General features: G+C 39.8%; 1 protein-coding gene across 4 annotated transcripts in view; it reads right to left on the bottom strand.

Annotated features, from left to right (window-relative positions):
- LOC120742865 (carboxyl-terminal PDZ ligand of neuronal nitric oxide synthase protein-like) overlaps positions 1-19,427 on the bottom strand; it is a 228,495-nt gene extending 209,068 nt beyond the window's left edge. For 2 of the 4 annotated variants that reach the window (XM_040046335.1, XM_040046336.1), the window contains exons 1-2: positions 18,945-19,422; positions 18,541-18,612 (exon numbers count right to left, since the gene is read on the bottom strand). In XM_040046335.1, coding sequence (XP_039902269.1) covers positions 18,541-18,612; positions 18,945-19,049 — 177 coding nt within the window. In that variant the 5' untranslated portion in view covers positions 19,050-19,422. Of the gene's footprint in view, positions 1-18,540; positions 18,613-18,944 lie in introns of all 4 variants that reach the window. The other 2 variants (XM_040046334.1, XM_040046333.1) reach the window with 2 other exon arrangements.
- Positions 19,428-23,287: the final 3,860 nt, after the last annotated feature.

Genomic DNA, 23,287 nt, shown 5'->3' with positions numbered 1-23,287 from the left:
CCACAGTGAAGAACAAGTCTGTGGTGTTTCAGAGGTTTGTGTGGGCTGATGTTTTGAATAGATACTAACTGTTGCAGTCACAATGTAATTAAAGCACATGCGGGATTTGGTTTGAGTTGCAAATACCATATATGTAGATTCACCGGCGTGTTTGGCTGCAAAAACAAGGTAAAAACAACCTGCTGAAGTTCACACTCGCATCAGAATGGAGAAGAAAGGTGATTTAAGTGACTTTGAATGTGGCATTTCTGCTGATGGCAAATGGTCACAACCATGTCTTGAGTTTGTAGAGAACAATCCGGAAAAACGAAAGAGAAGATATTTGAGTTCTTTGAGTCAAAATACCTCTTTGACACTAGAGGTCAGAGGAGAACGGCCAGACTCTTTCAAACTAATAGGAAGGCAACAGTCCGGCAAACAATCACTGATTACAACCAAGGTATGCAAAAGAGCATCTCTGAAAGCACATGTTGAACCTTGAAAGCAGCCACACTGTAAGGTCAGAACCGAACACATGCATGGACTCGGGTCAGATGTTGCTGTGTCTGATGAGCCTCGATTACTGCTGCAACACTGAAATGGTAGGATCACAATTTTACTTGAACAACATGAACGCATGCTCAATACCAACCGAGCATTTTGGAATGCAAGTGTTTCCATTAAGTGTGATGCTATCATGTCATTATGGACCAACATCTCTGAGTGATGTTTCCAGCACCTCGTTGAATCAATACCATGATGACTTACAGGAGTTTTAAAGGCAAAAGGAACCACACACCAGTAGCAGCTAGCTGCAACTTCACAACAGTTTGCGTACCATAGCTCTTTGACCAACATGATATTTCCTGAAAGCAGTAGAGTAACGTTTCATACACAAAGCTTTAAGTGCGAACAAATCATTTCATTACTATGTAACTACACTAAATTGCTCAGTTCATTCATTTTTAGAAATAGAAATATGAATGGAGAGGTTGGCTCTGAGTCAGTTTTTGTTTCTGCATTCAAATATTTAATATCCTACTAGCTGTTTCTTTATCATTCATTGAGGTGAATGACTCTAGCTGAAAGAACGCCCTCCACACTATAGCAGATAAAGTTCCTTCAGAGGGACCACACATGATATAAATGGTGTATTATAGCAAAACTATATTTCTCAGCCTAGTTAAAAACATCCTGAAAAGACAATGGTTGATGCCGCACTGAAAGCAGTGATTTTGTGCTGCTTTCCTGGATAAACTGTGATGGCACCATTTGGAAATGATTCCAAGAAACAGTTGCTGCAGCACCTAAAGATAAGCCAATGCAGACACAGACTCCACATATTCAGTTCCCATCCTGTCAGACAGACTGAATACTGATCACCTCTTGCTGACAAGGTCCACCCTGTCAGCATATCTTCCCATTTTTAGAACTGATAGGAATGTTTGTAATTAATTAGTCATGTAAAAGTTTGAGGATGGAGTATGACGCACAACGAGGAGGTCAAACTCAACCACATAAAGTAGTTTAACTGTACATTTAATCCCTGAGATATCTCAATAAATGAAAAAGAAGGGCACTTTCAACAGTACATTTCAGCTTTTTTACATCATAAAAACATGCTGCTGTAGTTAATGAAAGGCATCTTTCAGTGTGACTTTTTGGGGTTAAATTGTAAGGAATAAATGTGGAAAATTGCAGAGAAATTTCTGGTAACTCATTGCTCAGAATATCCGGTAAATATAAAGAAGAAAATGTTTGTTCATTCACAGAAAATGACCTGTTTCATTAATTTATTAATTACTTTTTTGTTGTAATTTCTGTAGTAGACGAGGGAAAAAGGAAAATTCTTAAAAACAGAATAGAATAGAAAGTATTGTTAAAGTATTAGTAATATTAAGCCTTCCAGTTGTGAGAAATAACCACTGATAATAAAAACATGGGTTTTATGCAGAATCAGACATTCAGAATACCAAAGCAGCTGACTCAACAATTATAGAGCCTCTGTGTGCTTGTGTTTTCTAACATGTATCATTACAAATTCCACTGGATTATAACTAGTAATGTTAAAGTATTTTGTACACTTGCACAACAGATGTTTTCAAACCATATAATCAGTACGTTAGGGAGTAAAAGAAGCGGGAGTGCTGGCAACAAAAAAATAAATAAAACAGTCCAGTCAGAGAGAGCATATGAAAGACCAAAAAGAAGGAAAATGGCAATACAACAAAGACCGTTTGTGAGTTCAAGGCTTTGTGAGGAGTCTATCCACACAGCGGCTGTGGGGAAAGTGGGGTTGACAGCAGCAGCCGGCAGCTTTAATGAAAGTGTCTGTGGAGGGGAAAAGGTTTCATTAAAACCATATTGGAGGGCAACATCATTTCATCCTCGCGGCCACACACATGCAATGACACACACAGACTCTGGAGATCTAACAATCTTAGTAACCTCCTCATCATCATCCCCTTTCTTTCACTCTTTCATCTGTGGGTGATCTAAAAGGCAGCGAAATCATTTGCCTCAATGCAAGGCGGACGTGCTCTTGATAACACTCCTCGACTTGTCCGGATTTTCGTGCATTTAGGGAGAGTGGGGGCAGTTAGGTAGAGGAGGAGTTAACGCTCGCAGGAACTCAATGACTGAAATATACAAGACAAGTACAAGGTTTAATATTATTATTGTGTCACATATTTACAGGAAATGACAGCAAACATGCGTGTGCATCTTTGTTTTTGTCGAACCTCGTACAAAAGACACGGCTGGTTCCAAAACATTTTAAAGGGATTAATGGAAGCGGGGATGATGATTTGACAGACTCGAGGCTGACAAAATAAAAAGGAAAAGGCAGAGGAGGGCAGGGGAGAAAGGCGTGGATGGGAGCTGGCAGCATTAAGAGACAGGAAAAGGATGCAGATAAGCACAGGAGGGCTGAGTGCAGGATTGAGACGCAGCCACAGAGGAGAGATAGGAGGAGGGATGGTTGCAGTGGCGAGATAATGCCGAGGCCTGGGGCTGATAGATGAGGGCAGCTCCAAGGTCAGCCTGAGAGCAGCAGATGACTGCATAACATTATCACTTGGCTGCCGAGTGTGTGTACTCACAGATATGTGAGTTTCAGACCCTTTCACCAGGACGTGAAAGGGTCTGAAAATGTTGTATGCAAAAAAAATCATCATGATAATAAAAAATTGTTTTTAATTTGAGATAAAGACCAACAAAGCAAACACGCACAGCAGACAGAGGTGAGTCATACTTTATAACAAAATGCTTCTAGCGATAAGTTTCAGAACTGGCATCTATCTTGAAATGCCTGGAGGATGTTATCTGCACATGAACAGAATCCATGAAATAATTCAGAGTAAAAACAACTTGAAAGGTTGCTGACTTTGCACAAAAAGAAGGTTTTAAAAAGCCTTTTTTAGCCCTGGAAGTTATACTTCCACCCCCATCTTATCTGTTGCAGAACTCTCCCATAGTTTGCTTGGTACAGGCCATCTTAAAAGGGCTTCCATCTATAATTATTTACTGAACGCTCAAATAGCAAACAACACAGAAACTTGACCTTTAAATTATGCACTGCAGTCTGACTGCTCCGATAGGCAGAACACAGTCACTCTATTTATCAGTGTTCTGCCTGCCAGTTCACCAGAACACTTTATGCAGATGACGCAGCTATATGTACAAGCTAAGTGTATATTCAATATCCAGTTTAGTAATGGAGAGATAGAGAAGGCTAAACATTTTGGAATTTTAGGAATTATTTAATAATTTATAAAGAAGAAGATTTTACAGATGGTTAAGACCAACGTGAATCATTTTTAGCTAATATGAAACCACACACCCACTCTGAGCAGTTATTTATTTATTCTGTGATATTTTCTCATCTGTTGCATTTCACTAAAGGCATCATCATCCATAATTAAGCACTCACCAATATATACAACCAATCCCTGAAAATAATGGATAAAAATCCTTTTTGGTGGCATCATTGTCTCATTTATGACAAACATTAAAAAAAGAAAACTGGACCACGGTGAATGGTAACTGTAGAACACTTTATGACAGATCTAAATTTGGACGATCACAGTGCTCAATAAAGGCTAGTGGTGTGCAAAATAGCCTCAAATTATATTTGTGATAATAATATTCAGGACTGTATTAAAAAACTAGTAACTAACTAGTAAAAACAAAATGAAGGGCATTTTCTATCTTTGCTTACCAAAGAGTGTCATATTCACTGAAGACAGAATACCCGATTTTCTTGCCAAAGGGTGCCAGCACCATTATATTACCATGGCACTGACACTTCCGTGTGTAACACATAACTGCTTAACCCCTGTATTGCTTGTGAATGCTTCTTTGCAGGCTGCTGTTGTGCTCTGCATTGTTATTTGACTCTTTTGCAAATGAAACATCACAGAGACAGCCCACTGATGTGAAAAACCCATTTATTTCAGATTTCCACGACACTCTGACAAAAACAATAACTAAAGTAACCTAACCTCGTAACTCTTCAAAAACTCTACAATATTGTCACACATTAAAGTCGAAAAATGCCTGGGATGTTTTATTCTGGATCAAGAAAAAAAACACACCCAAAGACCTGTTTTCCCACCATGTAACCACATCCACTGGCGGATGGGAATTACCGGATTCCAGTTAGAAGTGCGCTTCACAGCCTGGCTTTTGCCTTAAGTGCTGAAACAAGTTTGCTTCTACCTGTAGCAGGAACAGTTTTCTTACATAGTTTGCAAAGTACTATGCTCAGTTGGAGGTTGCTAAAGTAGCTCCGTTTTTTTACACTCATGCCCGATTTAGGCTTCTATGTGAAATCCAATTCGTAACTTACAACGTAACCAGAAACCCCTGTCAATCCTACGCCATAACCGTGCGCATATCTTGAACCTTGTACCTCCCAAGAAGTTAAACACGTCAGGTTGACGCAGCCGGCAACGACTGACTGGTGTGGAAGTTTATAGCATAGGGTTAAAAGGGGAAGGGAATGACACGTGGTGGTGTGTGTATAGAGGAGAGAGAGTCGCTCTCGGTGAGAGCTGAGCTATGGAAAGCACGCCAACTATGGAGGCAGTTTGCAGGGAAGACGAGCTCTTCAACAATGACAGAAACTATGCAGGGAGGAGCGGTGAGGAGAGGCTGAGGAGGAGGAGGAGGCAAAGGAGAATGAAGGGAGAGAGGAGGGGCAGGAAGGAGGAGGAAAAGCAGAATGAAGGGGACAGGGAAGACAACATACTGAAGAATACAAAGGGGGTGGGGTGAGGGGGGACTAAGGGTGATAGGGATGAAGATAAAGCGCAAAGAGATGTGGGGGGGGATAGAAACAGGAGGTAAAATAAAGATAAAGTCTAGAGAGAGGAAGAGGAAGAGGAGAAGGAAACGGAGCATTATTAGATGAGGATAGGAGGACGGGGCTGACGGAAGCAGAGCAGCGAAAGCAGCCGGGGGGGAACCTTGTTCCTGGCCGTGTCTTCATTTTCCACCTGTTCCTCAAGGCACTTCTTTAAAAGTTCACTTTCAACTGGAAAGTGGGTGCAGAAGGGGAGGAAGTCTTGGAGGAAAGGGCATCAGTGTGAGGCTGAAAGGTCAGTTGCCAGAGCAATTGCATGCGCTCGTCCAATGGTGAGAAATCTGTAACTCTGATTAACAGCTGCTGGACGTGCCAAAACCTCAGTGCAAGGGTTTCCTTATGGTAGAAAGGTTCAAGTGGTTTTTGTGGAGCCTTGATCTCAAGACCTGATAGTTAAAGATCAGTGCGACGTCTGAGATTCAAGAAGACAAAGGGTTAAAGCAACACCCCCTACAGACCCAAGAGTAAAACAGCTATCTAGAGAGCTGTAACACTACCAGTTAAAATCAGGCAGCTAACCAAAGACATCATAAGAGAGAGGCTCAACATTCAAAGAATCCTGAGTAGAAGTGTTTGGGAAACCGGACGTGTTACTTGACTGATGCAAGTGCAAGTGCTGAAGCTTAGTACATGCATCAGTACAAGTTAAGCCTACAGAAACGAAAACGATTTTAAGCCCTCGTCAGTAATTTACATTTTGTTTCTCCCTGCCTATGGTTTGACCGCTGACAAACAAATAATGCTCAACAAATTTACCGGATCACTGCCCAACGTAAGGTTTATGTCACAGCTGCCCGCAATTAACAGTACTGGAAATGACCAACATCATTTTTCAAATGTATTGTTTTGCATAAAAAGCTGAAAAACATAGTAAAACATAATCATTATTATTTTTTTATTAAGATGCCAAATTACAATTATTTACTTGCAATCATTGAATAGAATAAAACAGCTTTAGTGGGTGAATGTTACAATTGATTAACTTCCGATTCTTTCAAAGAAATCCAGGGTCCCGCCTCAAAATTGGGTATAAAACCATGAATTCAGTTTGTTATTTGACTAATAGGAAGTTTTTCGTTTTAAAGAAATTTGTCAGCTTTCTAAAATATTTTGATTTTCTTCTTAGGTGGTCTAACAAATTTGCTCAGCATCGTTCGTGTAGTTCTTTTGTCTTTGTGTCAATCAATGTGGGAGACCTGCATAACATAAAAACCACTAAAACCATTTTTTCTTCTCAGTGATGCGACTGAATTGCTATCATTTGGCATCTTAATTCAAATCTGAAAATGTGCTTTTACATTTTTTTGTTAAACAGTACATTTGAAAATTCATAAATAACAACAATGCAATCAGGCAACATCTCCTTAGCACGGCATCAACAGTGGACTCGGTTAGAGGCAAATGCCATCCACAGGTGTCACTCATGGAAAACCATGACAGTTGCCTTGCTGGGAAAAGACTGTTTCTGTTATTTTAGCTCCCAGCTGAACAAAACTGAGTGTGTGGGCTTTTAGGAAGAGAAAATTAAGAGCTGTAAATCAATGGGTTTTGCTCAAATTATAACGCAAAAGAAAATAAGGCACTTGACAGCAAAGTGAACAAGAAAACTAATAATTTCGTTCCAATTATCTTGTTTAGAAAAAAAATCCCAATTAAAAAAAATTATATTTGCTGAAATAAAATTGAATCACCCAGCCTTACTTAGTCAGGCTTCTCAAGTTTTCCTACATTTACAACCAGTTCTTTAACCCACTACGGTTACAAAACTCAGATGAAAAAAAATCATGAAATGAAATCTGGGAATGCACAGTGAGCTTGAGATCCCCGTTTTGTCCGATCCACTGCCTAAACTCTAATACATTTCATTCGCAGTAATCAGTGATCTACATCCACTCTTTAAGGTTCTTAAGTTTTCGCTTTTCACTTCAATCATCGATTAATAAAGCAAAAATTTATACCAAAGAAATCATTTCTTTTTTGTGTGTATAACACTTTTTGCTAGCACAGTATATTCCTGAATTTCACGCTGTCATTGTAGAGTAAATGATACTGTCAAGCCAGGAGCTCACAGCTGTAAATTACTGACAAAAGCGTAAAGATCACTTTTACATGAAGAAAACCTCACTCTAGCTCCATGACCAATTGCCTTTCACTGCTCAGCAAAAAGAGCTGTAAACAAGCATTAAGAGGACAAATCAGGCCTGATAATAAAAGGAATATGAAGGGCACGTGTTTGCAAGTGTTTAAGACAGACAGAGGATAGTCTGAAGCAGGAACTGGTGCATGACGTCCAGTATGCTGGAGCAGAGAGAAACATCTCATCTCTGAAGTTTGATGTCATTCAGTTTATTTCGGAGATATTCCAGCTACACCATCTTGCAGGAGGTTGAGAGCTGGAGGATCACTGTGGCTGCAGAGCAGAACAAGGACTACTATAGGTGGCTGGAGTCCAAAATAATGGTGCTGGTATTGATTAGCAGGAGGCAAAACCTACTGGAGAGCAGCTGATTTATCCCCCCATCATGTGTGACCGACCCAAAAAATAAAAAATAAATAAAATTTTTAAAAAAATAAATCACAAAATGAAATATTTTCAGAGAAGCACAAAATTACTGAATGATTAATGTAATAGTCACTGAATTGCCTTCTTTTGTGGCCCAAGTGCACGTACACATGCATGCATATCCTCGGCACAACAAGATATACTGCACAACAAATCACCTCACACAAAAGGCAGCAGTTGTGATCTATTTTAAGAGAATTTCTTAGGAGCAATTTTTTACATAGTGTGAAAACGAAGAAAAGAAAAAGAAAGGATGGAAACTTTTTAGCAAAATTAAGCCTTGAGCCACAAGCAAATCACTGGGGTCAAAGCAGACACTTTACAACAGACAGCTGTAGTGAACCTTCTGAAAGCTCTCTTTCCTCCCAGGCACAGCATCTCTACCACAGTACCTTCCCATGTTTACGCTGCAGGGCACAGCAAAGCAGCAACCAGCTCAGCACTCCAACACCGCCCCCCTTCAACTGTCCTGGATCACCACCATCCTGCTGCCCGCCCCAGGGCACAGTCAAGATTCATTCTTCGGTTAACTGCTGACATTTATAGAAAGAGGGTGGAGGTTCAGGTGGCACGTTGGGCCACGTAGGGTCTGGGTGGGGTTTGAGGAAATTCCGGCATGAACCGTTGGGAGGGAGCCCTGCAGCATCTGTGTGCTATTACACTGTATTATCTTGTCAGAGAAAGAAGATGAGCAAGTGAGGCAGCGGGTTGTGAACGGTGGCAACGGAGCATGTGGAGAAACATAAGCTAAAGGGGAAAAGATGGAGGCAGGAATCAAAGGAGGTAAAGATGTAATTGGAGTGCAGTTAATAGTGCTGACAAGGCTGTTTGCCTATTTTGTCACTGCAAGCTTAGAGGCAGTGGAAAGAGGTGTGTGCGCGCTCTCTTAAAACAGGAGTACAGCTTCGTCGTACACCAACATTCAAACCTGCTGGATCAGAGTTAATTCACTGTCTAAACCTGCAGCAAACACTTTATACGCTTTATATCTTTCAAGCACAGATACATAATCCTCCTAAAAAAACACTTTGATTTACTTTCACATCATCGCTTGCATAGGCCCCCTGATTGAAATAAGTAGAAAATATGAACACAGTGTTGCTCACACAGAGACTTTACTTTGGCAGGCCGCCCAGGTATATTTACAGCTCTAACAGTATATCTGCCAACTCAGAGTTCTCTTTTTTTCCATCAGTTCTAGAGAACTACACCATCCTCGATCAACGGACGGTCCTGTTTGATTTCCTTTTACAAGTTCAGTTGGTGCTAAATACCTAACACCAGCCTGCTCAGGTTGTTCCTGTAGTAGTCCTCAAAATTCATTCAGCTACTTCACCAGCCCCTTGTTCCTCAGTCAGAGGGACTCCAACTCTGTTATCCCGAACTGCTTCTACTCAGGAGAGTACCACAACCTGGATGGTGGAGAAGTCATTCAAGCCGAGCTCACCAAGACCACAGAGAAGAAGAAGTGTTGCATGATTGGTTGCACACCTGTTATATGGAAATGTGAGTCTATTTAATCAGTGTTGTTATTCTCGTTCCCTCATTTGTCCCAACTTCACTTCACCCCCAACCAATCACAGCAGATTATGCCGCTGCTACTGCTAACTGTTGTGAATAATAATTGTCAGGAAAATGTTCATTTTAATTTTGTGAAGCATATGCAGGGAAACAGGGAAAATGCTTACACATTCTTTATGACTACTAACCAATGATAGGATGTTCTGTTAATCATAAAATCTGAAGAAATTTGTGTCTACGTGCTTCTGCGATCCAATTCACTCAACAACTTTACCACCAAGACTTTCCTCTTTTGCTACAACATCTGCTTTTCACGCACAGACATGGACCAGGTATCTGTCAAATATCTCCTTTTTTTTTCTTATTTTCTTGAGTGATATTCCTAACGTGAAATCAGGAGAGAAATCCCTCCTCCTTCAACCAGGAGCAAACTGGACAATTTGGTTGTTTGATATTTATCTGGGGGTTATTTAATGTTCCTGAGACTAAAATGTTAATACAAATTTCACAGGATGAGATATATTTCGGTGGCATGGCAGGCGTTAATAATAAAGTAAGAGGGGAGGGATCGAATTAAGTCTGTGTCGCCATTAGTTACAGCGAGGGCTGACAAAGACCCTGGCGTTTCGGAGAAAAAACCCCGTTAATCAGCCAGAGTTTCACTCGGCCTCTGATGAAGGGCAGGACGATGTGACAAGCAGAACAGATTGTTCATGGAAAAGGGGGCCACGTGCAAGAGGGGGATTAAATGAAAAGGCCAGGAGAAAAGGTGGGATTACAGAGAAGAGCAAACAGAAAGACTTGCACATTTAGGACTACATATTATTCTTGATTGTAGCCTTAAATTTCAACAGAGAAGCCAAGCAGGAGGAGGTGTGTGTTTGCAAACCACATAAAGGCACTGGGTTGCTTAGTCACACATACACACAGTGTGTTGGAAGAGCTGAATATAGCTTGAAGACGACCAAGTAAAAAGCTTACAGACAGAAATGAAATGGAACCTCTCATATACACTGACTAAAAATTATGGGGAAGATTCTTAGTAAGGTGCTAGGCCACTCCGTTCCACCACAATAGCTTCAATTCCTAACAGCTTTGGATATCTTAAGTCTCCTTAACTACTCGCGAGACAGAATACCATTCTTAAACACTATATTCGCTCAGTCTGTGTTTTGATGATGCTTCCTGTGCTAAATTTCTACCTCAGATGACTAATCAGCAGTGTGCTGCTAGTGTTCCAAATACACCTCCATGAATATATTCTGCCAACTTCCAAATGTAAGCATATCGCCTATCCTTATCAGGGTTACCGTGAGGAAAACTGTTAGTGTGGTGTGTATTGTCACCATAAAAAAGTCCTGTATAAAGAGTTACAATATTGTGTTCAAGGTCAATAGATTTATCACAGTAACTCAGACTATATAGAGCTATTTAAAACTTTCTTACTACCATTTTTTCCATTGACGACACATAGGCATACCAGGACTCTAAATATCATGTTATCTAATTAGGACTTTATAACATACATGACAATAACAGGTTATAACCATTTAAATACATGTACAATGTTCCTGGAAATACTATATTTATATTACTGTAATACTATATACTATATTTATTGCAAAACATTTAAACACGTTTTACTTAATGAAGTGAATCCTACACGTACAATATCCTCATACATGAAAACAATATCAAATAATACTTCTAAGAAATAAAAAATACTATTACTGAAAATTATGTATATTAAAATGGGTTTTAAACATAGCAAATAACAAAAGCCTGCACTTTGCAGTTGTTTGTACTGCACTACAAACTTTTTTGTACTATAAGCACGACGAAAACAAAGTGAATGTATACAAAATACAACACTTTTCTCCTTAAAGTAAATACTGCCCTTAGAGTGAGCTGCTTTGGTGGAGGTTTGCTTCTTGTTTTTAACTTGGTTACAGTAAGTGGATTAGCGAGAATCCTGATTATTGCTTTTGTCCAAGAGCACCAACAGGGGGTCACTAGTGTAGACCCAGCCTATTGGGGCATTTGGCCCTGTTCACATGATAAACAGTGGACAGGACAGCAGAGTTTATCATGCTTCTACCAAGCTGGGGGGTGACTAAGGGCCTGACAATGTCCAACTAATGAACACAGAGGAAAACGTGTAAAACTTCAGGCAGTCAAAAGATGTTTACCTCTTAGGGCTGTTTTTAAAGAATGCAATGCTTCTTAAAAGCCTGAAAATCCTTTTTTAAACAGCATCATACAGATTAAATTGGGCTTAAATTTCAACCTTGACACCCGTTTTTGCTTTGTTTAATGGCTCAGTTCTAAAAAGTTACCGCACGCTGCTTTTCAGATGCACTGACATAAAAATCATGCCTCCAACAGCACTGAGCTGAATAAATCATTACTCCATTAACAATTGAGTTACATACCATTGTTAATCAAGCCTTACATGTTTGAGCCTTTAGCTCAAAGAGATTCCTGTAACAACCTGAACCATAAGTAAATAATGGAGTGTCTCAGAGGCTGTATACATGCCATCTCTCAATCAGCAGCTCGCCAAACCCTCTGCTATCTGTAACGAACACGGTAAGTTAAATATTAGCCATTTCTTAAACACACGTACATGGAAATGACAGCCTGCCTGCTAGCACTTCGCTGACAGCTAGCATAGGATAAACCACAGGGATAAACATGACATTGAGCAAGTGTCCCATAACATTAATGTAAACTACACAGAGGCTCATTATGATCACTTAACCTTCCAAACCAATCGTCTCGAACGATGAAAACTGAATTTAAGGAGCAACTGGGGGCGAAAAGGGAGGGCGGGTAATGAGCCATACACAGGTCATTATTAGCGCACTTCATGACCTTTAAACTGTGACCTGAAGTTTGAAAAGGACCTCTGAGCTCTGGCCAAAACAAAAGAGAGAGAGCTTGAAGAACACAAAGAGATGCTTTAAAACACTCTACAAAGAAATTCATACATAAGCAAAAATGGTTTAGCATAAATCTTTACCACTTCAAAACAGCAGCGAGGACGGCAAACACTGCGTTTTACTTAAGAGGAAACCCTTTGGATAAAAACCCTCCTTCACACTTCCTGATGTACTTATAAAGACAAGCACGTTTAGCAGGCTTCTTCATGAGCACTCCAGGAGTTTTTAGCAGGCCTCTACTGATCATCCATAAGTCACAAACGTGGTAATAACCTTTATGGACTAGTAGATCTACTCTGAGACAGTTTCTGTGTCGAGTCTGTGTAGAGGCGCAGTTTCTTATTATACCCGCATCCAACAAGAAAAATCCCTAAAACCCTTTAAAGACAGATAGTGAAACAACAAGCGGAGAAACCAGGAACTAGTCAGCTAAACAGATTTTATTTGGTGTGTTTTAATACATGATGGCATAATCCATTTTTATCCACTTTCTTTCAACCTCTCCAATCCCCTAAGTGGTCCTTGAGCCCAGATTTGAGGCTGTTACACACAAAAAGCCCACTCGAACAAGGCTACCTTCAATTCATTGTTTTCTACATTTCTCTGTGCTGCACTTTGCTTACTGTTTATAAGCACCAACATGTTTTAGCTTGATGCAGTGCTGTTGAGTCTCTGGCTACAAAGCAAGGAATTGATGACATTTTTCAGAAACATATTATCTGTTTGTGTATTAGGTCTTTTTCTCAGTTTTGCAGAGCATATTTAAAATAGAATCAGATCGACTAATCTGATAATAGGATTCCAGGAATGAATAAGTGAAGGCTACCGTCATTTCACATTTCTTCGGCTTAAAGGACACTTCTTATGTTAACTTTCAACATCATATGTTTTTTTATTTTTCTTCTTATTTTCTTTGAACCCCGTTTTTTTTTTTTTTTTTACTTTTTACTAATGGGGGTCTCTTCTTTTACCTCTTTTCACTCTCTGCATTCTTACACGACTTTGTATTTAATCATTATTATTATTAATATCTGGATCTCTTCCACGGTGTGTCTTTGTCTTGTGTTCTAAACTGTGATTCAGTTCACTGGGAGGTTTGAATGCGACGGGCTGTTTCCACTGACCTGACATGTCCGTGTTATTTCCCCAGCATTACTCTTCAGAGAGTTATTCAGCGTGGTTAGCCACTCAGACATATTAAACATAAAGCCATTGATCTACTGTTGCTGCGGTGAGGACGAACAGTATGTAGGCATGTATGGAAAATACCAGCCAGGTTTACAGAGATCTTACCAAACTGGCTGTTTTTCCCGGTTTAATTTTCGACCTCATTAACTGCGGCTCAGTGTAGATTTCACACTAAATGCCGGCTCTTTTTCTACTGTAAATGTTTTAATGTACATATTCAAACACTTTTCAGAGAGCTTTACCATAAATTAGTTACTCTACAACTTTCTACATGCCATTTACCTCTGTAAATACAATCACACTGCACTGTTCACAAGAATCTGTCAGTTTTGACATTCTGTAGTATATCAGCAAGAAGCTGCAGAGTATCATGTAAAGCAATCATCACAATGCAAAAAGAAGATTCAATACAAATAAGTCACACAACAGATGAGTGTTTGAAGGTCCTTCATAATGCAAGACATCACTTCTTAGAAAGTCCATTTATTAATTCAAGCGGATTACATGAACAGAGCCAAAGCTTCTTTACTTCATTAAAGTCAATCAAATAAAGCAGGTCAGCTCCGGCTGCCAGTAATTAAAAGACTTTTTTTCCTGATGGAGAAAGGCTGTCACTTTTACCAATAATGCTCACCTCTCAGCACTACTAACTTTCTGCTTCATTAGTTGTCCCCTTTCTGTGGTTGAAGCAGTTAATTCTCTCCTTGTGAGGACTTGAAATATGAACACTGTTCATATTTTCTGTCTGAAGGGAAATAAGCTGAGGCAGGTGTACACAACAGACATAAACAATACATGTTTGCACACAGTCGATAGAAAGTCTAAGGCAAAGGTACAAGCAACTGTACAATTACTTCACTGGGCCACTTAGCATAGCTGTCACCGTGATAATAACTGGCTCTCCGTGATAATTACAGTTTGGTCACATTAATGTGATATTGTATCAGGTCCTCAAGCACAGTGTGAAGCTGGATGAATTAAGTCACGGTTCAGGGATATTTAATCATTTCAATTCTATAACTTCTTTGCTGGGCGGCACAAGAAGGTTATAGGTTCATATCTACTGAACAAAAGACACATTTACAGGAGAATACAGCTATTCCTTGGTTGCCATTTCAGTGTTTCCTCTTTAAATTAAATAAGAAGTTAATTACTGTACTGTATTAACTGAGTTTCTGGTCTTTCTTGGAACTGTCGCACGATATTTGTTTAGTCCCATTTCGCTTATTCTTTGCACTGCGTGCTTAAGGTGATGCTACATTTAATGTACAGTATCCCTCCCTTAGTTAATTATCACAGCTTCCTCCTTCCTCGTGCCACACGGTTAAGGGAGTGCTACTGTATTTAATGTAAGTACTGTTAAGACAAACACTGGCCAGACCAAATTATTCCCTACGGGAGTCTGTTTTATGGTGGCCTATTTCTAGGACTTCTAGCTATTTCACACAAACATCAGGAAATCAAAACCACGGTGATCAAAAGTCTCTGAAATAAGCTGAAAATAATCATCACAAAACTGCTACATGATTCAAACGTAAACATCTTTATTCCCACGAGTCTTTGGGCTCGCAAGAAGGAACAACTAATTTTAATAGAGCACAAGACTGTTCAGTACTGTAAATATTTCCTCTCAGTGCCTAACTGTATTCACAAAGATTGCACATTACTGTTCAAAACTTCCATCCAATTTCTGCAGTGGACAGTTTGTGCAAAGCTTTACGACAGTTCGCTAAAATGCAAACTAAAACCCAGACTAATAAACTTGCACTGTGTTTTCCAGCCACCAGCTAATTGGTGCACCGAGCGAACACAAAGGTCCTGGTTCAGCCTGACAGCCAGAGGAACTGACAAAGCATTTCCATTTCTGTCTTTTAAGCACTCCAGCTCCACCGCTGTGCTCTTTCAGCCCTCACAAATGTCTCGTCAGACACATCTAATCTTCTCATCCCATGCTGCTCAGTCTTCCTACAGTCAGTTAACCCAGCAAAGGGCGATTAATGAGAAATTAATCTCTTTAATTCACTGCAAAGGTCTTCTCTTCTTTTAACCAGATAAGCTGCTGCTGCACTTTTCCAGATTATGATAATAATAAAATTAATTTATGAAGACCAGCATGTAATACAGCATCCTCATCTCTGACTGGTCTGTAGCTGACAGGGAGAAAAAAGGCAAAATAAGACAAGAATGCATTTAGGTGGATTTTATTTTATAGCTCTTTCAATCTGTATATGCAAATCTATCTTTTCACTAATAGAAGAAAGAAAAAAATGTGACATGATCCTCATTTCAGCTTTAACAAAACAGGTGGAGAAAAAAATCTTTATTAAAATATATCTTTGTCATTTGATGATTCACTATATAACTGCAAAACAGACCCTGAGTTCCAAAAAAAAAAACGAAAAAAGTTCATAAATGCATTAGTAACTTTTTCAACATTACATTTCTTTCAGCTGGGAAGTTTCACTAAGTGAAGTGAAAACTGCTCTTCCCATCTGTTAAGTGTTTTTCTCCATTCATTTCTGGAGAGATCATTAATCATTCAACAGCAACGTGCAACACAGTGGGTGTGTTTACTCGTGTGTGTTTTTATGTGTGCGTGTGTGCGCGTGTGTGTAACAAAACGTCAAATCCTACCGGTTTTTGCGTTCGGCTCCATTCTAGGTGCCTATTTCCTGCTCTGCACTGTTGTCTGTTTGTTATCAGCTACCAGCTTACAGGTGACTCATGCACACAATGAACAATGAAACCATACATCAACCGGTTGCCAGGCAACGTCCAAAACTTTGACTGACTCTGCAGAAATGGAGTCTGATAGTAACCTTGCAAGAAAAACACAAGCTGCAGGAAAGCATCATTTTGACTAACTTTCACAAATTTCACAAGCTGCCGGTGTTACACGAACATTTCAATTAGAAACAAAACATGAGTGCCGGTAACAGTCAGCTTTGTTTGGTAGCTGTCATATAAAAGACAAACCAGTTACTGTAATTGTGGCAGGGAAATAGGAAGTTGTGTTCAAATCTTTTATGATTATTCATCACACTACTGCATTTCAACACCACAGAACTTGGAACCTTGGGAAAAACTAGCATGTTATCTTTTGTCTAGGCATTGTTCTGATTCCACTTTTATGTTGCTGTTCAGGGAGCAGAGAGTAGAAGCATCCAATCTGTGCATTTGCTGTGCTTTGTCAACAATCGCTTCCCCCGGAACTTTCTTCAGCTGCTCAACAGTAAAAGCCTGGGAAGCGAGGGGAAAGTTGATCAATTCTATAATGAAAAGCTCTGTTTTGATGCGGTACAAATGAAACACACAACACTGATTTTTATTTTTTCTGTACAATTAAACTGAAGAAGGACCAAACATTTTCAGGGATAGATAATATACGTCAAGAATCAATAATCAATACTGTAGGCTGCAAGAATGTTGCTTGATGCCCAGTTGTAGTCCTTAATCCACAGTGAACTGGTTTTATGGGGCAACTCTAACTGCAAGGATAAATAAAGGACAGCGCCTCTATAGCTCCCTTTGTTGTTTCTTTCTAAGTGAAACTAACGGCAAAGACGCATGATTGTCTCTGCCAGTCATAAACCTGCTGAAGATTACAGTGTTTCTACTTTCGGTGATTTCTTTTCCTACTTAAAAAGTCCAGATTTTGCATAAGGTGTAAGCGTGTACTAATCAGTAAATGAATGCCCTAAAAGTAATTAAACAAACCAATCATTTCTGCATTTACCAAAACATACTGGGGCATTCCAGTGCAGTTTTCTTACATAATCACTGAGTGGAGACTGCTTCGGCATACTGGTAACCCAACTCAAACAAAATGCCTTCAGAGTGACTCCTGCAGCGCCCCGATCCCCAACGTGATCTCCATTCCAAGTTTGATACCTGTGGTTACCCTCCATTGTGTTGTCCAGCCAGTGTCAAACCATTTTCACACCGGAGGAGCCAAACCAATGCTCGTTTTCTTGCCAACAACAACAGCTGCCATGGCAGCATTCCGGGAGGTCCACTTTTTAGGAGCAGGTCACTTCTTTGTTAAAGGGCCAACGAGAGGGTTTTTTTTTTCAACTCTGCTCAAAGGTTGAGCAACTTGCTGAAATGAGCCAATGGCAGAGCAAAAGTGAAGTCTGTTAATGAGGGAAAAGTGGCAGCTTTTTAAAATAAAATGTCAGCATGTGTGGGGGGCACAATTTTCTTTAAAACCACAAGATTATAAATAGGGACAGAACTAACACTTCGTTTCCACCTACAAGTTCAGCACCAGTCCCCGAAAACATCAACAACCTACATCAGCTTGCTGCAATATGATTGGCAGACACACTGATTAAGATGAAGCCTTCTTTTTGGGAGTGAAAAAGCTGTAAATCTTGGATTTACACAGCAGAAAGAGGGGGGAGAGAGGGGGTAAGAGTCACACTCCAGTGCACCGCTTCAAAGGAAACTTCAAAACACTGATGGAGCACATGGGAGACCAAACCTCCCACCAGGCAAGACATGTCAAAGACACTCAAAGGGCTCCACGTTTAAACTCCAAGGTGTGTTCACACAAAACTAATGCTAAATAACAACACTGTGGCCTTCTCCAAGTCAGTTTTACATGGCCTCAATTTGGTAATCTGACATGTGATTTAAGCATTATATGTAAAATTGATATTTAAAAATCCAACTGAGTCTGTCTCTGAATTAAATGAGTACAAATATTAGAGGAAGCATAATTGCAGTGCTCATTATTAGAAGTAATAACTAAGCTATAAGCCTACAATAAGCTAAAGTTACGTTCAGGGTCCAGTTCAATAGCATTGCGCTCTTCCATCATAATTAGCTTCGCAATGCCGAAAAGTAAACAGATTTTAAAAGAAAAAGAAAAAAAACCGTGGACAACGTGGAGTCGTGTCCTATCAAATGATGTGGAAAAGGAAAAATATGAAAAAATGCAAGATTTTAAACGGCGTCCTGTCAGGCTCCCTTCCACTCACCCGTATTCTTCTCATCGCCGCCACTATCTCCACTCGGCTGCTCGGCCGCGCCACATCCAGACTGCCAATGTACTAAAATATGACAGGTACAGCACATTAGTGAAAAAGGAAGCTGACTTTCCTTTAATCTCAAACACAAGTTCCTACAGTAAGGTAATAATCAGCCCAGCTTTGGGCAACTTTTACCTCTTGACAAGCTGACAACTTAAGTTTACTGCGTAAGCACAAAACAAATTCTCGGGAGACCCAAGAGTCTTATGCCAGTTACCTGTTTTGTTTACGGTATATACGAGTTAAACAAGGCGCTATTCAGGCACAGGTTAGTTAACGAAGAAGACTCGGTGACATAATAAAATATAAATGAAGTGCTGCGCTAACCACTTCAAAGTTACTTGGAAACTCACCTTTGCCTCGAAGTTGATCCCATGCTGGAATGCTTCCTCGTTGTGCAATGGGATCCTCAGATCGTGCCCATCATCTACGAGGTTGTACTTGGTTTTCCCAGGCATTTTGTTTCATCCAAATATTCCTACTCCACAGTGCCAATAGGATATATGCGGGAACAGCTCGGTTTACCGGGGATAAATCCAAGAAAAGCAATTCCAAATCCGATCAGTGAATGTTCTCCATAGCGGCAAAGCGTCCCGACGCTACCACACCGCCGTCAACAGCGGCCACAACTTCACCGGCGCTCCGGGAAACTGCCGGCCCGCTAACGGTCACCGCTACGGCTTTAACGACACACGCAGGCCGACACAAACAGCGTCATGCGGGGACAGACGTGTTTTCCCGACTTTTCCTGTGGCGAGTGTGGAAGTTCGTCGGGTCCTGCCTCCGGTTCAGGACTCCCCCCACCCCGCCGCCCTCATGGAGGAAAGGTGTGATTGGAGGAGTCCGGGGATCCCGCCTGTTTCCATTGGAGCAGAGACGCGCCGTGGCCATGAGGAGGAGTGGCTGAAACTCTCGTACCTGCCCCCTCCACCCCACAACCTGCCCCCCTCCCTGTTTACACACACACACACACACACACACACACACACACACACACACACACACACACACACACACACACACACACACACTATAATGGAAATAACCTGAATGACACCTATGCAAGTGGCGTGTATATTTACAGGTGTTTACCGTAAACGCTGGCTTTGGTCAGCAGTAAAATAACCTGCATGTAAACGCACTGCCTGGAGACTGATGCAAAACGATGTCCTTCAATTAGCAAAAAAGTAAATTAATTTAAAAAATGTTGTATTCATCTCTTGTGATGTTATTTAACATTTTTGGAGAGATATTGTGAAGAAGAGATAGCACGCCTTGCTTTTGATCTTTTTGCCATTAAAATAAGAAACACAGCCTTACAGGTGTAGCAAGAACACAACTGGGATTTTGAATTAAATAAAAAGAACAAGGCTACCAACTAGTGGCCACATCTGCTAACACCTAGTGGGAAGCTACTACATAAACGTACAAGTTAAATATATTGTGATTTTTTTTAAAAGCACACCGTACTTTTATAAATATTTTTATGAATTTTTTTTTTTTTAAAGGAACCGTCACAATAAATCATGATTTTTTAATGTTATACTCATATTAACATCAGGAACTTATAACATGTTATTTAAAAATTACAGTAGGCGTCTAAGTTTTTATTTAAGAATAATAGAAAAACTTCCCTTAGTAGTTTGTTATAATTGTTTACATCTTCTATTCAGAGTCTTTCTGAATAAATTTAATTGAACTTTTTACATTTTATTTTATCTATTATTCTGATGTCTTTTTCTCAACACATCATTCTGAAACCTTTAAATATTACAGGCTTCAGTATTGGGAAAAGGAATTATGATACACTATTCTAGATGTTTGCATTGCATTGTTTTGTCTCACTCCAAAAACTCAAAATCTTACCAAGTGTATTTGTCTTATTTCTATTCAACTTAAAACACTTAAAAAAAGGACAAAATCAGCTACAGAGCAACATTTCAGTAATACAGGGACGTAAGTGTAATGAGATAAATTTGACTAGAAATAAGACAAATATACTTTTTTAAAAAGTTTTTGCAGCGCTTTATTTCAGATTTGTCACACCCCTATAAAAACATACATCAACAGAAAAGAGACCTTTAAAAAAAAGTCTGAATTTAAACCCCTGCACAATCCAGAAAAAGGAAGCCATAGTCTAGTTAGCAATTTTATCAGTACAATAATAATAGGCTGCTGTTGCTGATAATTAAAGGGAGATCTTGCGCACTCAGACACTCATGGACACCCATCCACACATTGTGTTCAAGCAGCTGGAATAACACTATCTCCAGGAAAACAGACCTATGTGGTCAGTAGACAGGGTAGTGTTCATACTTAATGCAGTTGTCATGTTGTATGATGCACACACCATCTGCGTCACCCTAGGAGTTAAAGATGCATCACTTCCCACAAGGTGGTCCCAGGCGGGTAGGGGTGGGGAAGTGGAGCAGCACAAATTCACATTCACGCCGCCTCTGTGGAAATTTCCAAAGTGCTGCTGCTGCTGCTAATAGGGCTTGTAGCAGTGTGGTATGATTTACTCCAAACTGCCATCTCCCAAATTCCCACCTGCTTTCTTAATTATCATCGTGCTTCAGCGTGCAGTTAAATTAGAACATCATTCTCATACATCAAAATTAACTCCTCCGTTTAGCAACTGAGCGCTTCCTAAATGCTGTGGAGGTGGATTACCTTCAAACCAAATCACGTAATTACAGAGAACATTAGCTGGCCTTTCAGCTTTAAATGAACAAACACACCTGAAGCCCTTATAACACTTCTATCAGTGAGCTTCTTTTTATTCTGCCTGGAGTATTTTGACGGGTATCTCCATAAAAGACGGCTGTATTACACCAATCCTTCAGCCCTTGTGGTCATGGCCACCTTGCCCTCGCGGCAGCTATTTGGCAGACATAAACAGCTGCTGTCTGTGCATGAGGAATTTATGCTCAGTACAACCAGTTACCCACTTAGGGACCCCATGTGTTCTTAAGGCTCTTTAAAAAAGGATAGAGAACAATTTAATCCTTGCCAGGTCACCAGCTTCATGTTGATCTGTTGATTAGGGTTGCGGCATCTTAAGCACACGCTCCCTGCATGAACTAGGTCTTGAATACTGTTCACACAAACAGCTTGGTTCCACATAGAGGACAAAAGGCAACATGCAAGGTTGTCACAGTCACATATTTGTGCCCTTGTGGGGAAATCTTTAACCTTCAGTGACAGTTATGTTGTTAACCTAAAGGTGAAAAAATATACAAGTTTTTTTTAAAAGAAATATGTATTCTACATTTGGAAATAGACTAGCATTTGTATGGATGTTTTTTCAGGGTTACTACAGTCACTTCAAGCTTTAAATATGTCACCTATCTCACATCTACCGCCTAACGTGGATGTCTTTGGAGTGAACTAGAGCAGTCAAACAAATTCCACCAGTCATGGGGAAATTGAAGTTAACAGTAACCACATACACATCAGATATATACTGATATATAAGAAAGGAGGAAATAATAAGTCCTTTAAATCTGAAGGAAAATTATTTAAGACCTGAAACAGACTATTTCCTGATACTACATCTTGAATCTAGGATAAACACTAAAAATGCAAGTTTTTTGCTAAAAAACACATTCATATCTTTTTGGCCAATTCATTTTATTCTGGCACGGGTATTTATTTGGGCATTATAATATAGCTCCTGCCCTTCTAACACTCTAAACATTGCTGTGATAGCCTCTAAATACATACTGTGTCATTTTAAGTGGATCTTCTACTAAGTAAGGTTTACTTATAAAGCGCTTTTAAAGAACAAAATTCACAAAGTGCTTTACAATTTAATATTTTCAAATAATTTTTGCAAATATGGCCTGTCCCTGTGGTAAAAGAAGATGGTGTACGCATCAACAGTTGAAGTTGATGTGTTTCTCTTAACCCATTCCTGCACTGCACGTGCTTACAGTAAAGTAATCAGGCAATCAGGACATGATGGCCAAGACCCTGTGGCATGAGCTGCAAACTGGCCCGGGTCTGTGTCACACTATACATACAGATATTGTCTGTATGTATTGTATGTATACTTTTAAGGTGCCTTTTTAATACCCCATCATGTTACTGATCTGTTGTCAATATATGTAATTTGTTGCAAAATGTTACCCCAGTGGTTTCTTTTTATTAACACTTACTTTTCCAGTTTTTTTGTTCTTCCTCTCCAAAAAATTGTGAGATGTGTTGCATGCCCAACTTCTGTCCCAACGTCTTTGGAAGTGGGATTCGATCATAAAATGTATGTTACCCTTTAACCACCCAAGATTTGAGAGCAGCAACACAAAGACATCAAGGACTGCAATAATAGTTAAAGATACTTTTCTGCAATTGTAGCCCTTGGCGCTATGGTGGTGGTTACAGTGAATGGGCACAAATGATAGAAGGTGGCTTCTTGAAGTAAACATGAATTTACCAAGTCAAGTATCAGGGATTAATTAGTTTAGGTAAATGCTATGCTGGTTACATTGGATTGGAGGATAAACTGTGTTTTTGAGACTGCCCCATTTTCACAGACCATCTTTAAATCATAAAGGGGGGAAATAAATAAATACAAGAAAGGTGAGGTGGCATTTTCCATTAGTTTCAGGTGGCTGAGGCATGAACATATTTAGGAATTCCACTCATACCACTTCATCATATCTATTTTGCTTTCCCAGGAGGAAGGACCTTGTCT

This window comes from Simochromis diagramma, unplaced genomic scaffold, assembly GCF_900408965.1.
Source record: "Simochromis diagramma unplaced genomic scaffold, fSimDia1.1 OVJJ01000553.1, whole genome shotgun sequence".
In the NCBI taxonomy this organism is placed as follows: Eukaryota; Metazoa; Chordata; class Actinopteri; order Cichliformes; family Cichlidae; genus Simochromis; species Simochromis diagramma.
This window is presented reverse-complemented; position numbering and strand designations above follow the sequence as displayed.